Source organism: Eleginops maclovinus, chromosome 20, assembly GCF_036324505.1.
Source record: "Eleginops maclovinus isolate JMC-PN-2008 ecotype Puerto Natales chromosome 20, JC_Emac_rtc_rv5, whole genome shotgun sequence".
Lineage (NCBI taxonomy): Eukaryota > Metazoa > Chordata > Actinopteri > Perciformes > Eleginopidae > Eleginops > Eleginops maclovinus.
In genome coordinates, this window is record NC_086368.1 from 22,719,825 (window position 1) to 22,740,071 (window position 20,247).

The following is a 20,247-nucleotide window of genomic DNA, read 5'->3' on the forward strand; positions in this document are numbered from 1 at the left end:
AGCAAAACAGTGCTTTTATTGTTTTTAATTAACAGTTTAAATGGCATTGTATAACAACTGGCAGTACAACAACCCTGTTTAAATGATACTACTGGCTGCCTATTAGTTTTTGAACTACCCATCAACAATGTAGTAAAATACAATTATGCATGAAAACTTATATATTAGGAAATATAGTTTTTACTAATGTTATTCAGAAGCAATTTCATTACTTTCCATCTGTTCCACTCTTTTTTTATAATGCTGCTTTTTACCTTTTTAATAATTTGTTGTAGTTTATTTTAAATGTTTTTTTATGTGTGCTCACTTCTTTTTGTCTCTATCAGTACTTTCTCTTCGCTGTAACTATGTAAATGTCCCCTTTCGGAAACGACAACATTGAAACTAAAATAACAAAATATTTCAAAAGATAGAAACATCAAAACAGTGCTATTAAAAAGATCATATCTACTTAACTAATCTAACTTAAGTGTGGCTTTACACAACTGTAAATATTGTACTGTCTCAAGTTTCAGTGACACGAAATGAAATTAACATGAAATTAAAAAAAAGTTTTCATCAATAAAGGGACTCTGATATAAAAATAAGGACTTTAGTCACCTCTTAAATTGAAATATAAACTTGTAATATGTAAATAATTATAAATGTCTTGTTTTGAAAAAGTGTTTTGTTTTTTATCTGGCATCGAGTGCGCGCACGTCACGTCAGATCCGTACGTGCTTTACGTTTTTCAGACACGCGCAATGATAGCCGGAAGCACCGATGGGAGGAAAATAAAAAATCGATGAAATCCAGTGTATTTTGCGAATGCAAACCTCTCACTTACTGTCCTTTTGCGCGACCGTAGGCTCGAATTTATCCGCCTTTTTCACTGCCACTGTGCCGGAGGGGACGGCAGGGCGCAGGAGAGCTGATACATTTGAAGCAAGTTGCTCGGTAGGGGTTTAGCTGACGTGTGGAGAAGTTGAGACTGCCAGAGAGCAGATAAACAAACACAAACAAGCGGCGATCAGCTGAGCGCCTGCTGTCCGAACCGAGCCAGCAGCACGGAGAGAGATGTCAGGGAGGTCTCCCCTCTTTAGCCCGAGAATGATCCACAGGACACCGTGACTTACAATCATACCACCTCCATGTCAACTGTCAACACTGGCAACACAAAGAATTTTCGGAAACACAACACGAGGACCAGCCATAGGCTTTAGCAGAAAATCCACTGCTACTGTCACTGTCTCTTTGTCAAGACATAGCCAGGACAACCAATGAGTTAACCCTCGAGTTTACAGCTGTAACGAAACGAGTTCACATAACGGTGCAAGGAGACGGAGGTAAACACTTTTTATTAACTTTGCTTCTTTTCCCCCAATAGGGCCGTCGAAGTAAACCTAGCTAGCTTGGTAGGCTACATATCATGTTTGTGTTTGAATTCTTCATGTGGCGCTCAGTTTACAATTAAGACTGATATCTATGCAGGTGTGTTGTTGCCTTTTGTCCTAGTGTATAATAAAAACACTAAAGTTAACACAAACAAAGCTGAAACATTGTAGTTGTTTACTGCAGAGCCAAATAACCATGTAACCAGGAGATTTTAAAATATATATAAGTAGAATTCTGACAATGTCATGTTTTTCTTTCCTCTCTCCATTTCCTTTCCCTGATCTGGGGTCAGAAGTGGGATTAACATGGCCCACCAGGCAACCCCTAGTTCCCAGAAGGCCCTGATGATGGAGCTGAAGTCTCTGCAGGAGCAGCCGGTGGAGGGCTTCCGCATCACTCTGGTGGAGGAGTCTGACCTCTATAACTGGGAAGTGGCCATCTTTGGGCCCCCCAACACCCTGTATGAAGGAGGATACTTTAAGGTGGGACAAAAGTTTGTAATACCAGGAAATAGGGCTGGGTGACGTGTTGAAAATCAAATATCATCATATTTACATTCTGCATTAGTGTGAGGAGCCGTGGGCTGACATACAAACGACGCCCGGGGAACAGTGTAGGGAACGATGCCTTGCTCAGGGACACCTCAGTAGCACTAAGTCTTTCGGGGACTTTAACCGGTGACCTTCCGGTTACCCAAGTACTCCACTATTGATATTGCAACCATATTGTAGGGTGTGTAGACAAAATATTCACACAATTACATTGTAGATAAATAACAATCAGCAATGAGGGTATAATAGCTAAGTGGATAAAGCTAAAACAGCTAGTAACATTATATCAGTTTACTGTAATCCGGTTACTGGTTACTGAAACCAGGCAAAGACAATTATGCAATATTTAGATTTTCAAAATATCACTATAGAGATATATTATTGATATATTTCCAAGCCCTACTAGGATAGGGCAGAAAAACAATCGGGCCGTGTTTAATAATTCAACACATTCATGAATCTAATTTATAATCAATAGGGGTTTATAGATATGTATGCCGTGCAACCGTGCTCCTGGGCAAGTTTTCTTCCAAAGGATTTAAAGGCGATTGCTGCAACTCGTAAAACAGCCATTTACTGCGACTCTGTTCAGTCCAACTTGTGGTTGTTGTTGTTGCACTTTTAAATCAGCAAAGACCAGCATTACTGGTATAACTTGCAGGCAGTCATATATATTTCTTAACATTTTTAGTCTCCCTCCCCTCTCCCTCTTGTCCAACCCTCTCCCCTGTGCTGAATGATGGTTGTGCTTGAGTTGGCTATTTTTAGCCGTGGGACCGATATAAACGGGACCTCAGTCAGCACAGAGAAGGGCACGAAGAGACTCATCTTCCTATCTTTCATGTCACTTATCAAGTGAAAACATTTAGAAAGTGGGGCACAGTGAAAGCCCACATTCAAGTTGAGGCAATGCTGTAATCTTCCAGGAATGCCAAAATAATACAGACCAACGTGTTGCTGCCATTACGTTTCGCTTCAACTTTCACAGTGACATCCTTGTGTTATCTTCTTACAAGTCGAATACATTTTAGTGATTATATATCCTGTGTCTTTTTACAATCCGTTTAACATATCACAATACAGCATCTATTCTTAGAACCTGTGGTGAGAAAAACTCGAGAAACAAAAAAATACAGGAAAAAATAGGCGAGACCACACAGTAGTGGAGGAGGGATTGCTCTCTCAGGGTCAGAACAGACAGCAAAGGCCATGGATTGAGTTCCAAAAGTTGTTGGTGGTTGCAGAGATATTCCAGAGATATCTGATACAGTACATTCATTAGTCAGAAACTAATAGACTTAATGTTGTTTTTGTTATGAGTTATGTCAAGAGGCATTACCAGGCTATTTTGCCTTAAATGTTAATTGTCTACAGTATCAAATATCATAACCATGCTTACACAGACATCCAGAAATTGGTGGAAAACTAAGGAGCGGGGAGAGGAGGCCCACATTCCCAAACTTTTAAAACCACTGATGTAACATGTAACCTAGAACCTGTAGACACTATCGAACCCAGGGCCTTCTTGCTATGAGGCGAAATGTTTCCTACTTCTGAGCCACTGTGAATCAAATTGAATTAATTCAGTCATTGTACCCACACAATTACATTTATAGATATTATTGAGTCTTATGCTGACTTGAGTGTGGTATACAAGTAGGGATGAATTTTATACTGTGATGCAGGTGTAATCAATGAAATATTTTTTGAAGAGCTTGATTAGTTTTACTCTGTAAATGTATCCAACATTGAAGCTTGTATTACAGACTTGTATGACGTCTGTCTTTTAATATCCCATGGCTGCTGTAGTGAATTGACTAGTGGTAGAGTAATGATAGTCCTATCTGAGAGGCAGCAGCTCAGGGAGACCCGGGGTGGTGTGACGCACACCCAGGCCTACACGCCTTTCACCCAGATAATTGCGCAATACCAGGGAAAGAAAACACAGGAACAGAAGCCCCAACTTCTCGTGCCTCCAAATGCCTAGCTCTGCTGCAATGTGCTGAAGAACATAAACAGACTGCTTTACAGTGAGGTTAGACAAATGGCTGATGTGTATGATATACTGTCACTGTTGTGAATAATGTAAAAAAAAAAAAGGCTACAGGAAGCGTGTTTGTGCATGAGCTAGTTATTAGGGAACTTGTAGTCAGCCAAGAGAGAACTTAATTTTAATGCAACATAGTCGTTGAAGATGTTAATTCATTACGTAACTACACCGTAGTTGTGTATGATTGATATGACAATAAACCTTTGGAATCTTTTAATTTTTGAGCATTTCAGTTAACAGTGTTGTCTTTATTATCCTGGCTCTATTTCATCAATTGAAAAATAAATTTGAAAGCAAATAGCATCTTTCTTCGAAACCTCTAAAACATTGCAGTTTCATACTGTTTCACTTGATGAATGAAGCTTAAAATGTCTCACTAGGAGAAGTATGTCTGGCAAGTGTGTTTTTTTGTTTATTTGGAAAGATAAAGCCTATTTCTTTTCCATATTCTACCTATCAATGTGCTACACCAACCTCCACAGCTTGAGGGACATACATTTAGCATTAGGGAAGTCAAAATGTTGACTTTGTTTGTTCTTCCAGGCTCACATCAAGTTCCCCGTGGACTACCCGTACTCCCCACCAACCTTTCGCTTCCTCACAAAGATGTGGCACCCCAACATTTACGAGGTAAAATATTTTGAGTTTTGTCAATTAAATTTCATACAATGGCATAGATGTAGGTTTAACCAAATGGGTCCATTTAGAGGCTATATTAAGACATCTTCATGTGTTCTTTGCAATATGTTATACATTGCATTTTTCAGAACGGAGATGTGTGCATCTCCATCCTGCACCCTCCTGTGGATGACCCTCAGAGCGGGGAGCTTCCCTCTGAAAGGTGGAACCCCACCCAGAACGTCAGGTAATCCCTAACACACAACCTGCACCTCTGCACGCACATAAACCTTACTTTTCGGTAATTTAAATAAAATGTTGACTTGCATTTTAACACTGGGTAAAATGCAAGTCAACATTAGGGTAAAATAAAAAATAAAAACGTTGCTTGGTTTGTTTGTGTTATTGAGTCACTGTGATGAATCCGAACCAACTGTCCAACCGGTATCTGCTATACAATGAAACATCCCCAAAAATAAAAGAATATAAAAGGTGGACGGCTTGCCAATCGTGTCTTTCAGAAAACCCATGTAGAGCTTGTGTTTCATACAAATACATAATCTGATTTGTTTGTTTGTCCTAATTTCCTGTCTGTGTGGTTCTGTCTCCATCAGGACGATCCTGCTCAGTGTGATCTCTCTGCTCAATGAGCCCAACACCTTTTCCCCCGCTAACGTGGATGCTTCTGTCATGTTCCGCAAATGGAGGGACAGCAAAGGCAAGGACAAAGAGTATGCAGAGATAATCAGGTAATACACAATGTTTAAGATGTCATACATTCGCAGACACATTTCTAAGATGTTAGACAGAATCCATCCTTGAAATTCAATTCCTTATTTGCTCACAGGAAGCAGGTGATGTCAACGGCGGCAGAGGCTGAGCGCGACGGCGTCAAGGTGCCAACCACGTTGGCGGAGTACTGCGTCCAGACCAGGGTTCCCTCCCAGGACAGCAGTTCAGACCTTCTCTACGACGACCTTTACGATGATGATATGGAGGAGGAGGACGAGGACGAAGACGAGAGCGATATGGAGTCTGTAGGTGAAGCTGGCGGGATGAGCCCCACAGAGGACGGAGGGACGTCCACCAGACGTTACGACAACCAGGACGACTCTGGCAACGAGGACTCATGATGATCTGGATGATAACTCCTCCTTGCCAACTCCCCCCTCCCAAAGCTGTGTGTGTGTCTGTGTCTGTGTGTGAGTGTGAGTGTGAGTGTGAGTGTGAGTGTGAGTGTGAGTGTGAGTGTGAGTGTGTGTGTGTGTGTGTGTGTGTGTGTGTGTGTGTGTGTGTGTGTGTGCACACATACTGTGGGGTCAAAGGTGAACTGCCAAAAATGTTTCATCATTTATTAAACTAATACAAATGGTCAATAGTAGTTGTAGTCAAGTGCTATTAGTTTTTCAGAAAAGTTTTGTTGGTACCGTTTTCAATGAAAGTAAGAATTTTGTGTTTCCACCGTTTGCCTTAATTACAGCTTGCACTCTGTTTGGCATCAGATGTTTCGCAGAGATTGAGAATTGAAATTATTCCAGCACTGTTTGAGAGCACCCCACCCCCCAAGTGTTTTCGAGGTAACATTATATTTCACCTTTTTCTAAATGCAGAAATGATAGCATGTGACTTCGACAATACAGCGGTCATATTACAAGTTATTGACTCCACAGTAACAGCCCCAAAACGGAATATATCCACCGTTAAAATCTTGTTCTTTGTTTTCATCCATGTGGCTGAATTTTTTTGAATCTGTAGTAGCGTTTGACTTACTTTTGTTTTGGTAACCGCTAAAGTTTGTCGGTATTTTACCTGTATTTGTGTTGGTTTTGCTTCTTGGATGCAGATACATAAAGATGTTGGCTTCAAACCATAGTGCCATGTCTACTTCCATTTAGTTTTAATTTAGAAAAGGAAAAACTTTTAATTACATTTATGATCCGGTATTTTCATTTGTTATGAGAGCTGGAGCGCCAAACTTCTAGCAGTGAGAGTAATTACCACACGGGAGGGACCATAGCAGCTTGGTGATTGGTGGAAATCCTAAGAATCGCCCAAAAAATGTGTTTGGAGTGAATGCAGGATCCAAGAAAAGAAATCATGCGGGAGAAGACTTAAAGAGAGTGCACCTGCAGTTCTATATGCGCCAGCCACATGAGCTATTCAGCGTTGTGTGCGCTCGTTTGGCTGGGGCTTGAATGTAATGAATGTTCATTTATATGTAAAACTCCTGCACTCCAGCTAAGACTATAATGATAGCATGTTCGCAGCATGTGTTTACGTTTGCAGGCACGGTGAAACAACATTTTTTCTGTCCTCTGATTATACAACATTTTTTTTCATTACGTATAAGAATTTCCCAAAGATAAAAATCACATGTTAGCTCTAAATAACCTCAACAACAGAATTGTCTTAGTTTTTGATAAATGATGAAAACAAACTGTCCATGTGGTGGTCTCCTGAACCCCTGTAGCTGGCCTGCTCTTCGTCTGGTTCGTCAGATTGTCTGGTTTTGTGTAATAAGGTTGTCTCCATCCGCCCGTCTCTTTATTTGTTGCTGTTTTTTATTGTTCTTCTTTTGGTTGGTTGACAGTCTGTCGTTCCAGACCTATCCCTTGTATTTTGTCGGTTGGCTTAGACCGATGGACTCTTTGCTGTTTGGTTCATTAACCAGTCGATGGGCTGGCCAGTTTGTCCTGTCATTGTCCATTATTGTGGCATCCCGTGGCAGAATATCTCTGTCCCTCTCCCGCCTCTCTGTTCGACTAATGCAATCAACATAAGCACCGCTCGTCCTCTTAGACCCCCCCCCCCCTTCAGTAGTGTTCATCACGACTGCTTCCTCTTGATCCCTCAAAGCAGCGTCTTTCGGTTAGGGGTCGTCTCCTCCTATACCTCTCTCTGCCTCTTAAACCTCAGGGCCTCAATAGACTTTCACTGAGAGAGAAAAAACTGTCTAAGAGAAACTCTTACATTAAATTTGCTCCTCACCTCCACCTCATCTTCTTACTTTCTGCATCACTGGGTGGTTGTAGAGGGCAGAGAGTGAAGTGAAAGTCTCTAAACCCACCGCCAGCGTGTTGACACATGACTGAGTGCTGCTGTTGGTCCTGATTTGGCTCCTTTTTTAGTTGTTTGCTTTTCTGTAGGCAAATGTCATATTTAGAAAATCAAAACACACCTGAAGGGACCTTTTTTCCGTCAGATAATGCTCACACCATCTTTCCATAGATGTGAAAATGTTACGTTTTTTTTCTCCATTACTCAGACTAAGCTTAACATTTCACGACGATGAGCTCAACATGCAGCTTAGCTACCCATTTACATTTGAATGAATATGACACTGATTGCGTGTTGTGTGTTTCTGTGTGCGTGTGTATATTTACATTTGCTATTCATCTATTGAAAACAATGTCAGGGTTTCCTTGTTCCTGTCCCTGGAACAGGAGCAGACTTGTGTCAAACCAGGGAGTTTGTCCAAATGAACTTTTAGATTTTGTCCGGTGGAGAAAACATTGTGTGTTTGCACAGTGTTCTAGTGCCGTGTTGGCGAGGCCTGAACTGGATGAGGATTTAACTGAATGAAAAAAGAATACGGCCTCAAGAATTAAACTGTTGGACACACTGAACAGCGTAATGTGATTATAGTACTCGCGTGGCATCGAGTAAACCACACATTTTGAGTTGTTTTTTTATGGTTGTGGGTATGAATCTATTGCCCTTTTCACAGAGCACTGTGCAAACCTTTGACTGAAACAGATGGATTTTATGCCAAGGAAACCGAGTACAGCCCCACAAACGTTCATTTTAAAGTCTACGGAGCTATGGATGCATGTGGTGGATTTAATGCTGTGTGAATTAACTCTACCTTTCGGATTTTAATGTGAAGCCAAAGGAGTGAAACATTTCCTCCTGGCCTTGCGCTTTGGAGCATCTCAGAGACTGGATTCTGTCGAGGACAGAGAGAGAAATCTATTCCTGAACCGGATCTTTAATGGATTTGATATCATGGCACAACAGGAAAGGGATTATTGCCAGAGATTTTGAAATTTGCTTCATGTGGTCCACATTTTTTTGCCCATCCCTCGCCATACAGAGAAGAAGTAGAAAAAAGTGATGAAATGTACTGAATTCATGTGTATCTGCTAATGTACTAGTTTGTCATTTTAGGAAATATGCTCAGTTTTGGTGGTTAAAAATATCTATACCACTTTCTTTGCTGAAAAGGGGGGGAAACAGTTAGCCTGGCTTGGTCTTGCTATCTAATTTCGGTCCCCATTAAACAGCAAAATTACCTTTTTACTTTTATGAGTTTTGGGCAGATTCAACAAACAAGCTGTTACGTCTTATTGACTGAGCTTTAGAGATACTGATATGAGGCTGATTTTGGTATCACAGAACAAAGCCAGGCTAACTTTTTGCTAAACTTAGCTAACAGGTTGCTGGCTGTAGCATTGTTTAAACAGAGACACGTGCTATTTATATTGTCATCACACTCCTTGCCAGAAAGCTAACAAGTGTATTTCCCAAAATGTCAAACGCCTTTCTTTTTTTTCAACGCACCTATTTTCACCTTTTCTATATGAAGCCAAGGCCATAAGCTGGTTAGCTTCGCTTTGCACCAAAAATCACATGTTTTAGCTCTTAGTAAAGGGAAACTGGAAAGAAAAAACTAATCGTAAAAGAGACAGGTTATATCCTGACCGTTTTCTTGGCCTGGAGACATGACTTCCTGTAGTCTACCTTTGGTCAGAGCTCCACTATTTGTTTCCCTTTTTGTCCAGTCTTTGTCCTAAGCTAAGCTAAATGGGCGCTGGCATTAGCTTCACATTTTTCAGAGAGATGTGAGAGTAGTATCAGTCTTCTGAACCAACTCCAGGCAAGAACGCAAATAAGGGTGTTTCCAGTAATGTTATCCTCTTTAATTTAACAATTGAATAAATTAGAAATCAGAATCAGTGTTATTGTTTGTGTTAGAGTAAAGTCTAGGCGTAGTGTTGCCCTTATGATAGAAATTCAATGATCAGTTTAGAGCTTTTCAATCTTGAATGCTCCTCTTTTTTTTACTCAAATGTAGGCCTTGTTTTATAATGAGGTCAGGGAAAGACAAGCTCAGGAGGCTTTTTGAGGGAAAAGAGCAAAAAACAATTATTATCTCCGAGGGATTTTAATTTTTTTACTCAACCTAAGAAAGGACACACTAAAGAGGATTGCGGTCTAAGATGGTGAGAGGTCATTCCATACAAAGGCCTGAATGAAATCATTTAGTTCATTTAATCTGGTTGTGTGTAAGCATGTGTGTGCACAAGTGTGTCATTTTTTAAAAGTGTGGGCCTTCACCTGGTCGCACAAATGGACTTACCTGTGTGTGTCCACAATGCGTCCACAATGCGTCCTCACCTATCGATGTTAATGCTGTCCTTGTTGGGTTTTCTTTGGTTTTATGTATTTTTTTTCCTTATCATTTTGTGTTTGATAGGATGCAAATGTCACTCATAAAGTTTCTATTGTAAAAAGAAATAAATTACATTGTTGGGTTTATTTGCATTATAGCTCGGATCACTGTTGCTTAATTCACGTCAAGGAAAAAGGACGAAGCACAGCAAGTTGTTTCTTGGATAAGAACTATTGTAGTGATTGATATGCAAAGGAGGGGCGTACAGTCACTGTGGCTCCTTTAAAATAAAACGGTATGTCATTGGGGCCTTTTGATAAGTTCCTACCTTATTTTGCTATAGTACTCCTATAGACTATGCTACATGGATTATAAGTGTATTTGAGTTAGTTTTGGTTCAGGCAATTCACTTAATAAGTCGTATCCAGCCACAGATATCTGATTTATTTGTCCAGATGTTAAAATATCCAATATTTCAGCCTCCATGCCATTCTGATTGATTTGAATGGTAATCATTCTAAAGGGGTCAATACGCCTAACAAGTACTTTTGTATACGTATATTTGGATGGTACAAATTTAGAATGCAGGTCCTTTACTTGTAACAGAGGGTTTTTAGTCTTGCTATTTTACCTTAAGTATCAGTTCTGATTAATTTGTACCTCCATTGAATACAACTGGTTGTGGCAATAAATGCATAGACATGAATTTGGGATATTTCATACCTTTTAATAACATGATACATAAAGGTGCAAGGCAAACTGTTTAATCACAGAGGGAACTCTAATTTAAATTCAGAACAATTAGCTGTGTTTTATCACTGGGAGAGGAGCTTTTCTGCTCCACCAGGCATGGAATTAATTACTGCTTTAAAATGATGCCCTGATGGGTCTCAAAGCAATAGTTCAGCTGCTCGATGCACGGTGTTACTTTACTGTATAATGTTTATGCCTTGTGAAAGTCTTTCATTGACCTCAGGCTCACTGCTCTATCCCGTGTTTCTTAAAATACCCAGAAGAGAAGTCGCTGTTAATTGATAAGAGCACTTATGAGTTACAACAACACAAATATTTCTTTAATTACTTTTATTTCATCCCTTCGGCAAGGGCTATTAATCCTGCTTGTGGCATTGAGAGCAGAATGTTCCTGTTTGTAGCACAATGTGACAGGGACAGGGTCAAGATAACAGTCTGTCTTTAATTTCACTCTCCCCTAGTGAGAGAAAAAGCAGTGTTGATTCAATGTATTTTTAGTTCTTCCTGCGCTTTAGGATTATATTCCATCAATTAACTTGATTTCAAAAATACTTTTAGGTTGTAGAAAGGGGTTGGATTGGATTAAAAATAACTGGTTTAGTAACATGGCCACGGTACATAAAACCTCTGCTCAATCAAGCCATCTCAAATTGAGATTTATGTGTCAGTGCTGCCTGCTTTTATAACATTATTGCTCGTCCTTAATAACTTGCTTTTGTTCTAAGGATTAGCTTAAAGGGACAGTTCACCTCAAAATCAAAGATAGATATTTTCCTCCTACCTGTAGTACCATCAATCTACATCATTTTATCGTGAGTGGCAAACACGTGGTAAAGGTTCTAGGATCTATGTTATGATGTGGTAATGCTGCATGTTTGCGAATGGCTTTATAAATGAAAGAGCTATATAGTATATGGATTAGTATATTATCCCTGGTTAACCTGATTTTTTTGTTTTAGTTTCTGGACAGGATCTCATTTGCAAAGGTAATTGTTGTATCTCTCACTTTTATTTGGATACTGAGAGCTGAAAAAAGGCCTGAGACCGTTTCTGAGCTCATTGCAGATCTGGGTGGTGTTTCTACAGCTTGCAGTGTTTTGTAATCTTTGGTGACAAAATAGTTCTTGTCTTTGTCGCCACCCTGTGGCAGCATCTACTGTTTACAATGTATTTGTATCCACTATGTAAGTAAGTAACTGTCTCCTTGCTTTGTGTTATGGTTTAATAACTTGTACACATTTATGTATTCAAAACTAGGGTAGCTGATTTATTTTAGAATCATGTTGTGTGTTTTCAATTGAACCTTTGCCTTATGAAAAAGAGAATATACTCAGCTTTACCTTATACAGAAGGGACACACTGTTACATTGGGTGCTCTGCTAAACCAAAGTCTGAGGTCCCTAATGTCAGCAGAAGCGTTTCCTTCTTTAACCATCCCGTCTGCAGCATGCACATTTAGATTCATTGCTTTTTGTCCAGCAGGTGTCTGCCTGCTGCTCTCAGAGTGTCCTGCAGATCTTTGTACTGAGCCAGAGTGCAGGCTTCCTCCAGCCGGGCCCAGCGGTAGTCCTGGTGCTCGTTAGACAGAGTCACAGCTGTTCCTGCATCTTTCAGCTCAGCCAGCCAGTACAGCACCTTTTTGGGTTTGCCTTGCACCTCGTAGCTAAGCTCCTGCAAAAAGCCGTCAATAACCTGCAGCTGCTCAGCCCCCAGCCCTGCCTCCTCCTTGGTCTCTCTCAGGGCTGTGGTAAGGTCATCCTCGCCAGGATCAACATGACCTGATGGAGAACAGGTTAGATGTCACTTAGACAAAGAACATTTAAACTTAGGTCATTAATGTGTGTTTTCAACTACTTGATGAATCTGTATGGATTTTTAACTTGTAAACACCTTTGGGTGGAGTCCAGTGGTGGTTCCCATAAGAGGTCTGCAGGAGGAGGTACTCAATGTTGTCTGGAGGGACACAACTGGCGAGACGACGAAACACTAAGAAGCCACAAGCACGCAGCGTCATCTCCCTGTTCGACACATGCACAAACAAGCACATTTTGCATTATGTCGGATTATATAATTCCCCTATAGAAAGCACACAGAACTGCTACACCTGTTAACGAAGACTCAGCAAAAGCAAAGCATTTATCAAACAGTCGAGTGTTAACTTTTGGTAGTATACTTTTAAATTGTTACCTTGGCACCTTGGTTAGGTATGTTTTTGAATCCAGGACTTTTACAAGTAACAGAGGATTTCCAATCATAGTTTTTTTTAGCTAGCATATTGTAACTTGTGCTGATTCTGTGGTGGGTTTTAGAGGGAGACAGACCCAACACTGCTGCAACAGGGGGATTATTTACCAGAACAAAACAATGATCAGATTTTTTAAACTGCAATGCACGGTATTGTACTTCTCCACTGGCACAGATTAGCTGTCAAACCTCGGCATGTTTTACTTTCTGTCCTAACTCTACATACATATTTACTGCTTTACCGTCAAACAACACAGACTTCTGGTTTGAAGACTAATTTAGTGACTTAATTTAACATATTGCAGTGTCTTACTTACGGTCTATTCACGGTGAAATATTTGCTAAAGCGTTGTTTGTTCCTCACCGACTGACAACATAGCGTACCTCAGCGGTGCTCTGAGAATAATGTCCGATCCTGTCGGAAAACGAAAATAAACAGTTCCGCTTTATAAAACTGCTTTGACACTCGTAGCCAGTGCCAGCTATGAAACATTAATGTATAGTAAAATAATCAGCCGTAGGAAGTAACTAAGAACATTTACTCAAGTATTGTACCTAAGTACAATTATGAGACTTTACGTGAGCTATTCCATTTCATGCTGCTTTGTAGACAAGTAAATCGTGTACTTCTACTTCACTACATTCATTTTGTACCTTCAGTTACTTTTCAGATTTGGATTATTAATGTGAAATATAATCAACATTTTAATAAGACTTTAGTTACAACTGGAGTGAAATTTACAAGCTACCTTGCAGCATACAAAGTAAAACTAGCTGCACCTTTACCAGCTTTGATAACACTTGAATGCATCAATGATTATAATCAAAACATATCAGATGAATTATTCTTAAATGACTCAATTTACAGGACGAGTACTTTTACTTTTCGTACTTTAACTATATTTGTTGTTGATTTGTGTACTTTTACTCAAGTAAACCTTTTGAATGCAGGACTTTTACTTGAAACATAGCATTCCTAGACTCTGGTACTTGTACTTTTACTTAAGTACAATATATAATAGAGTACTTCTCCCACCTCTGAAAATATTGACTAATGCATATTGATTATATTCCGATATATTTGAATGCTGTCTGACAAATGTATTGTAGATATTTATACATTATTATGTTAATCATATTTTTGGCTCTGATAAAAAAGTATAAAGAAGCAAAAAATTCAAATCTTTGCCAAAAATACGCAAAGCACGTACTTGGATCGAGTAAAAGTGAGAAGTTGTACATAGTTACTTTCCACTGCTACTACGACACACACCAAGCGCAGGTGATGATTAAAATAATAAAGAGATTTATCCTGTATGAAATCTTACTCAATGACAGATAAAACAAAGCCTTTATGATAAACTTATATATTTCTCCATGATCTAGCTGCTGTGCCTGCGGGAGACAGATAAGAAATGTACCCAGACTAGATAGTGCCAACTGAAGGCCGCTTGTGTGTGAAGATAATAGAGATGGGGCCTCCTTCCCTGCACACCAAGCTGACAGTAATACAGTTGTTCGGCTTGACGGAGGAGACACCGCTGTTGAGTTTCAAGGTAAAGACAAAAATTCACCCAAAATAAAATGTTTAGTTAAAGTCAAGTGAAAAATGTATAGGGAGAGGGATAGTCAGACAGACTCACAGATGGGATGCAAGAAGACAGTGTAGCTTCGATGGATTTGTAAAATGTATCCCTAGTCCCTTAGGGAACACTCCATGAAAAATGTGTAGTTTTCCTGACATAAACAATTAGTTTAGCTTTTCTTCCTTAATAATAGCTGCCTGCGTTGTAGCCAGATGCCTCAGGACATGTGACTTTCACTACTACTGTGCTTAGTCAGGCTGCACTGAAATGCTCATTATTCCACTCTGCTATTCACATTTTGGGTCAGCTTCCCCTGCAGCCAGATAGAATTGTGTATACTGACTGTCTGAGACTAGACATGACTGTGTTCTTTTAAGTGACCAAATGCTTTTGTAAAATAATGACATTCATGTAGGTCATACATACTGTAATCACTAGGCACTTGACCATGGTCTCTTTATTGTATTCAGGGAACGCACAACAGGCTGAAAATCATTCAACTTTAGATGTATTCAATTCTGATCTGATAAAGCTTCGGGCTGTCCTTAGTCCTTTACTTTGATAGGTTCACTTAAAGCTGGGGTTGGCAGTTTATTTTTCACGTTATTGGGCAAATATTTTATAGTGACCTTTGGCATTTCTAATATGAAATGGTTCTCATCCTGCAGCTCTCCCCTCACTGTCCTAGTCCCTTCTAGCATAAGAGCTCAGTCTTATTTGGGAGCTTCCTACAGTAACCTATAGTAATGTATTTACACACATCAGGATTAATTCCTCATGATTAAGAGCCTAATGTCAGTATTTAGCGGCAATTCTATTACAATTACCATCGTGATTTCTTTGCAAACCTGTGTGTCTGTAAAGCCATTTCAAGAATGCTTTCTTTGATTTAAGTCTAGCTAGCTAAAATAACTGCATAGTGTTTCAGAGATAGTGAGAAACATTGTTAAAGCGAAGCCTCCAGCTAACCATAGCCAAAGGCTCATTGCTGCGACTAGCTTACAGCAGCTAATGGCTAAATTCAAGGCTCTTTTTTTTCAGTTTTCCAATTTACCAACCATAGAATTAAGTTGCTTAAATTAGTCGCGGCTGAAACTGTTAGCATGATTTTCTCTCTTAAATGCTGTGAATATATTGGAACCCTTTTTTGATTAGTCGTCTTTTTTGGGGTTGCATTATTGGGGTTGAATAAAAACTTCCCAGCGTGAAATCCAACTTCACCATCTTATCTGCATTTCCCAATAGTAATACTGAAAGGTAATCATTACATTTTTGCCCTAATGACTTCAGAAAAAAATTGCCCTCCCCCAGCTTTAATGGTTACACTTTTCTTATAGTAATGTGGCATATAAGAAAATTAGTATTGCAGGTCTGAGTTCATTAGGAGCAGAGTTGATTGGCCAATAGATGACTTTACTCTGATTCTTCAAGCTGAAGTTTAGGATGTGTTGTGTGCCTAATTTAAGATGACAACTCTGATGTGAGGTATAGTAACGGATATTATTGTGATATGGTTAAGATAAAAAAATGCTTATTTATTATAAATACAAAGTTGTAATATTTTCTTTTGCATTCTTACTAAGCAGCATTTCCCAGAGCCATGGAGCCCACAGGAGGGCCTTATTTTGTGGGGAAGAAGGATGAACTGATTGAAGCAAAGCGTACTTTCAAAACACTAGAGGGGCGGGATATATTGATCATCTACCACCAGAACGACTTTTATGCTATCGACTCTTACTGCTATCGTGAGTTCAGTTTTTCTTGTGCTTGACTCAAAAAAATCACTTCTTAGAGAGGGAGATTGCGATATATAATTGCCTGTTAAACTTCATCCAACAAACAGTCAGTCTCAATCCAAAGTATTACCCATGCTGGCTTCCACTGAACAAATTCAAAAATAAGCAGCTGCTGATAGTCCTGTTGTGGGACGTTTAACACTGAGCCGCTTAGTTGTTTTAGCCAAAGAACAATTAGGCACATTTCACCTTTAAAGATTGTCCACTCAGCAAAATGTTGTGTGTGCTCTAAACTGTTTGCTTATTCTGCAATACGCTGATCCTGTTCCCCTCGCAACAGACGCTGGGACAACACTGCAAAATGGAGACATTGAGGTGAAATTTATATTTATTGAAGAGATTAGAAGTTGATTTGTTGTCTGACCCACGGTTCAGGAGCAAAAAAATGCCAAGTTTGACTTTGCTTTGTTTTCAGTACAGTCAAGCTTTTGCCGGATATTCCATCTGCACAATCAACTGCTGGGCTGACACATAATATTACCTTAATTAAGACATCAAACCTGAATAAAATTAATGTTATGCTAATGTTGAATGACTTTAATGACCTGAACTTATCCAACATACGGTTGTTTACCTGTTTTCTGTCAACACTCTTACAGGAATTTGACGGCAAGATGTGCATAGTTTGTCCAAACCACAAGTACAAGATCTGTCTGGCCCAAGGGGAGGGCATTTACAAGGCCAAAGACCCCAGGGAAATGCCGTCTGTGTTCAGATGGTACTCCAAGGGTGTGAAGCAGCGGACTCACACGGTCACTGAGAACAATGGCGATGTCTATGTCAAGCTCTCTGAGCAAAGAGGCTTCATTGAGTCTGACTTCTACCAGGGAGAGAAGGGCAAGATGGAAAGGGAAAAAGCTGCGGCGGCTGAAAAGAAGAAAAACAAATAGAGTAAAAGATGGAAGTCAATGGATCCTCTAAATTATTGTACGATGAATCTACTTGGTGTTAGACATTTAATGACACATAAAGTAATGTAAATTGGGTATTGTTTAACTTGATCATAGTGTTTACATTTGTACATGTGGCTTACATTATATATAAGTGTTGGTTCTCAAAATAAGGTCAAATCTTGTGAGGTGGACATTGTCAACTTCATTTGCTAAATAAACTTTTTTCCAAATGAATTTGATTTTTGAGTTTATGTTCTATAGTGGCATGAAGCAGCTAAATGCGTACCCACACTGGTGGATCCCTCTGCATTACAATATCTCTCATGTATTATGCATACAGCGAATGATTCAATGAGATAAAAAGGTTTTTTTTCTGGTCGGTAATGTCCTAAAGTGGAAAATCGTTAATGTAAAATATAAAGATCATACCATGCTGGCCATTTCTTATAATAATGTCTGTATATTCCTCAGATTAGATCCGAAAGCATGCATCTCAGGTCACAGACTGTATGAGATTCTCTTTGTGACATGTTTCCCGTGCTTTGACAAAGAATTCCTTGAGCTAATACAAAAAATCTAATAAATAACTTTGCTGAGAACGCCATACCAATCCCTGAGGTTGTTGAAGGTTTGTTGACAGCAGCTTCAGTCAGGTATACCTTGGCTGGCTCATGGGCTCCCAGCTGCAAACAGAAGCTCAGGGTTCTGTTTTGAACATTCAACGTCCTCATCTGACTCTCAGCAAGACAACACATGTGTAGTGAGTATGTTTCCCAAAATGTCAAACTTTTCCTTTCATGTTCATGATGTCAGCATTATCTCTTTATCAGACCTTGTTCCAACTTGCTTGTTACGATCCTGATCTGGTGCCTTTATCCTTAAAGACTTGATAAAGGGATTCAGCTTCAGGAAAAGTGTGCATTTGCAAGAAACAGATTGAAAAGAATGTCAAAATTAGTGAAGCAGTGGTTCATATATCTTGACTATATGAATACAGCGGATTTTGATACCACACATTTACAAAAAGTGTATTTTCTTTATCATGTGTTCATGCAGGGGGACTTTATGATACCCTTTTTGATTGTTTGTTTTTCCCTTAGAAGGATGTTCCCCAAAAAGATTGTCCTTTCTATGATGCAATCAAATGATTATTATATTTTATATTACGAATATTATTTTTAAATCATAAATTGTTGCAAAGAAATCCTACACCAAACCTACTGTTCCAAAATAATTTAGTGACGGTTTGTTGAGCATTTGATGTAAAGAGTCAAGACAGCCAGTCACATCCAGATTATTTCTTTGTTTTTAAAATCCATGGTGCAGTCTAACCCTGACATGACCCAACCCAAGAAGAACTGCTAAGCCATGGGTCGAGAACAAGGCTAAGGGTATATGATGTTCCTCTGTGCATGAATGATGCTTGTCTCTGTAGCTGGCCTACAGCAAACTCACAACAGTCAGAAGCCTCCGCCTATGTGACGCATCGAATACAATCAAGAAATGCACAGGGCTATGGGTTACATGGAACAAGGGGTTGAGCACTTCTGCAAAGTTGAATTGAGAATCTGGAGGTATTAGTATGCACAGATGGTCATTTGGAATAGGTCAAGTGAAGAACTCTTTGTCAAGATAAAGAGCAGACTGTCAGGGGAAACCTGGGGGAAACTGCTTAGCAGGACTAGTGAATGTTATTCCAGAGTGAGAGTATAGCACACCATGTAAGCAGCATAAAAGTAAGTTTTCAGACCAAAGGCCTACTATTCAGATACTCTCTGTAGGTTTTATGTCTTGCATTATTCATTGTGATTATCAACAAGAGAGGCTCTGACAAAACCTTTAAGGCTTGAGCTATTTTTCCTCTCAGAAAGCTCTGTAAAACCCTGGAGTTTGTCCAAAAGGGAATACAAAAAAAAAAAAACACCCCTAAAGCCTGTTAATGTTTTTATTCTTGCTATATCAGCAAATTCTCTCCTTGCACATCATGGTTGTCATTATGATCACTATGGTTGACATTACACCCCATGCTCGTACATCTAAGCAAATCTGTTTGTTTCTTTTCATGTGGTTGAGTTCAGTGTTTGTCAGCAGAAAAAAAAAGTTGTTTGCGCACAGAGGTAGAAAATATTAAGTAAAGGTAGAAGTATCACTGTTAAGGAATACTCTTTTACAGTGAAAGTCCTGCAAAAAAATGAGACTCAAGTAAAAGTAGAAAAGTATTGGCATCAAAATATACTTAAAGTAACAAAAGCAAAAGTACTCATTATGCAGATTGGACCATTTCAGAATAATATATATATCATGTTTTGATTATAAATATTGATGCATTAGTGTTGATGCAAGTGTTATCAAAGCTAAAGGTTCACTTGAATTACTTTTTATACTGCAGGGTAGCTTGTGAATGTTGCTCCAGGTGTAACTCAAGTCTTATTCAAGGGTTGATAATATTTCACATTATTATTCCAAATCTGCAAAGTAACTGAAGGTACTCCATAAATGTAATGGAGTAAAAGTACAATATTTACCTCTGAATTTAGTAAGTATAAAGCAGCACAAATTGTAATTCTAGTGAAGTACAATTTTGAGGTACTTGTACTTTACTAGAGAATTACAATGTTTGCTGCTACAGTGCTTGAGTACATCTACTTAGTTACTTGAACCACTTGCTCCATGATTTTGTATTGCATTCAACAGGGGAAGCTCATGTTCTTTAATAATTCGGAGGTGCAACTACCAGCTATGATAAGACTAAGAGGTAGAGGTTTCACTCAACGAAAAATCGAAATTCCTGAATGTTGATTGCACGAGGTTGTTTGTGTGTGTTGACGTGCTCTGCTTCTACGTCTGTTTTTCGCGTGCGTGTTGCTGAGTCAGGCGAGACCTCTCTCTCTCCCTCTCTTTTTCTCTCTCTCTTTCTCCCACCCTCCCCTCCCTCTCTCTCTCCAGTTGCTCTTTTGCCAGTGAGACTTTGTTTTATCCGCCGACGTCAT

General features: G+C 39.3%; 3 protein-coding genes across 4 annotated transcripts; 2 read left to right on the forward strand and 1 right to left on the reverse strand.

Moving 5' to 3' along the window:
* The first annotated feature begins 745 nt into the window (after positions 1–745).
* ube2r2 (ubiquitin-conjugating enzyme E2R 2) lies at positions 746–10,142 on the forward strand. Its single transcript, XM_063910122.1, has 6 exons — positions 746–1,325; positions 1,667–1,856; positions 4,519–4,605; positions 4,743–4,840; positions 5,208–5,342; positions 5,441–10,142. The coding sequence occupies exons 2-6, from the start codon at positions 1,680–1,682 to the stop codon at positions 5,724–5,726; spliced, it is 783 nt and encodes a 260-aa protein (XP_063766192.1). The 5' UTR covers positions 746–1,325; positions 1,667–1,679; the 3' UTR covers positions 5,727–10,142.
* A 549-nt stretch (positions 10,143–10,691) lies between these two features.
* On the reverse strand, positions 10,692–13,396 carry nudt2 (nudix (nucleoside diphosphate linked moiety X)-type motif 2). Of its 2 annotated transcripts, none has more exons than XM_063910126.1 (3): positions 13,300–13,396; positions 12,629–12,756; positions 10,692–12,516 (listed from the first exon to the last, which is right to left on the reverse strand). In XM_063910126.1, exons 2-3 carry the CDS (start codon positions 12,750–12,752, stop codon positions 12,200–12,202), a joined length of 441 nt encoding a protein of 146 aa, XP_063766196.1. In that variant the 5' UTR covers positions 12,753–12,756; positions 13,300–13,396; the 3' UTR covers positions 10,692–12,199. The 2 variants fall into 2 exon arrangements, with proteins under 2 accessions (XP_063766196.1, XP_063766194.1); XM_063910124.1 differs by lacking the exon at positions 13,300–13,396 and adding an exon at positions 12,926–13,201.
* Positions 13,397–14,454: 1,058 nt separating this feature from the next.
* Positions 14,455–17,491, forward strand: rfesd (Rieske (Fe-S) domain containing). Its single transcript, XM_063910123.1, is given in 5 exon segments — positions 14,455–14,467; positions 14,470–14,538; positions 16,155–16,313; positions 16,645–16,679; positions 16,964–17,491. Coding segments are annotated over 5 exon segments (567 nt in total). The 3' UTR covers positions 17,255–17,491.
* The last annotated feature ends 2,756 nt before the right edge of the window (positions 17,492–20,247 follow it).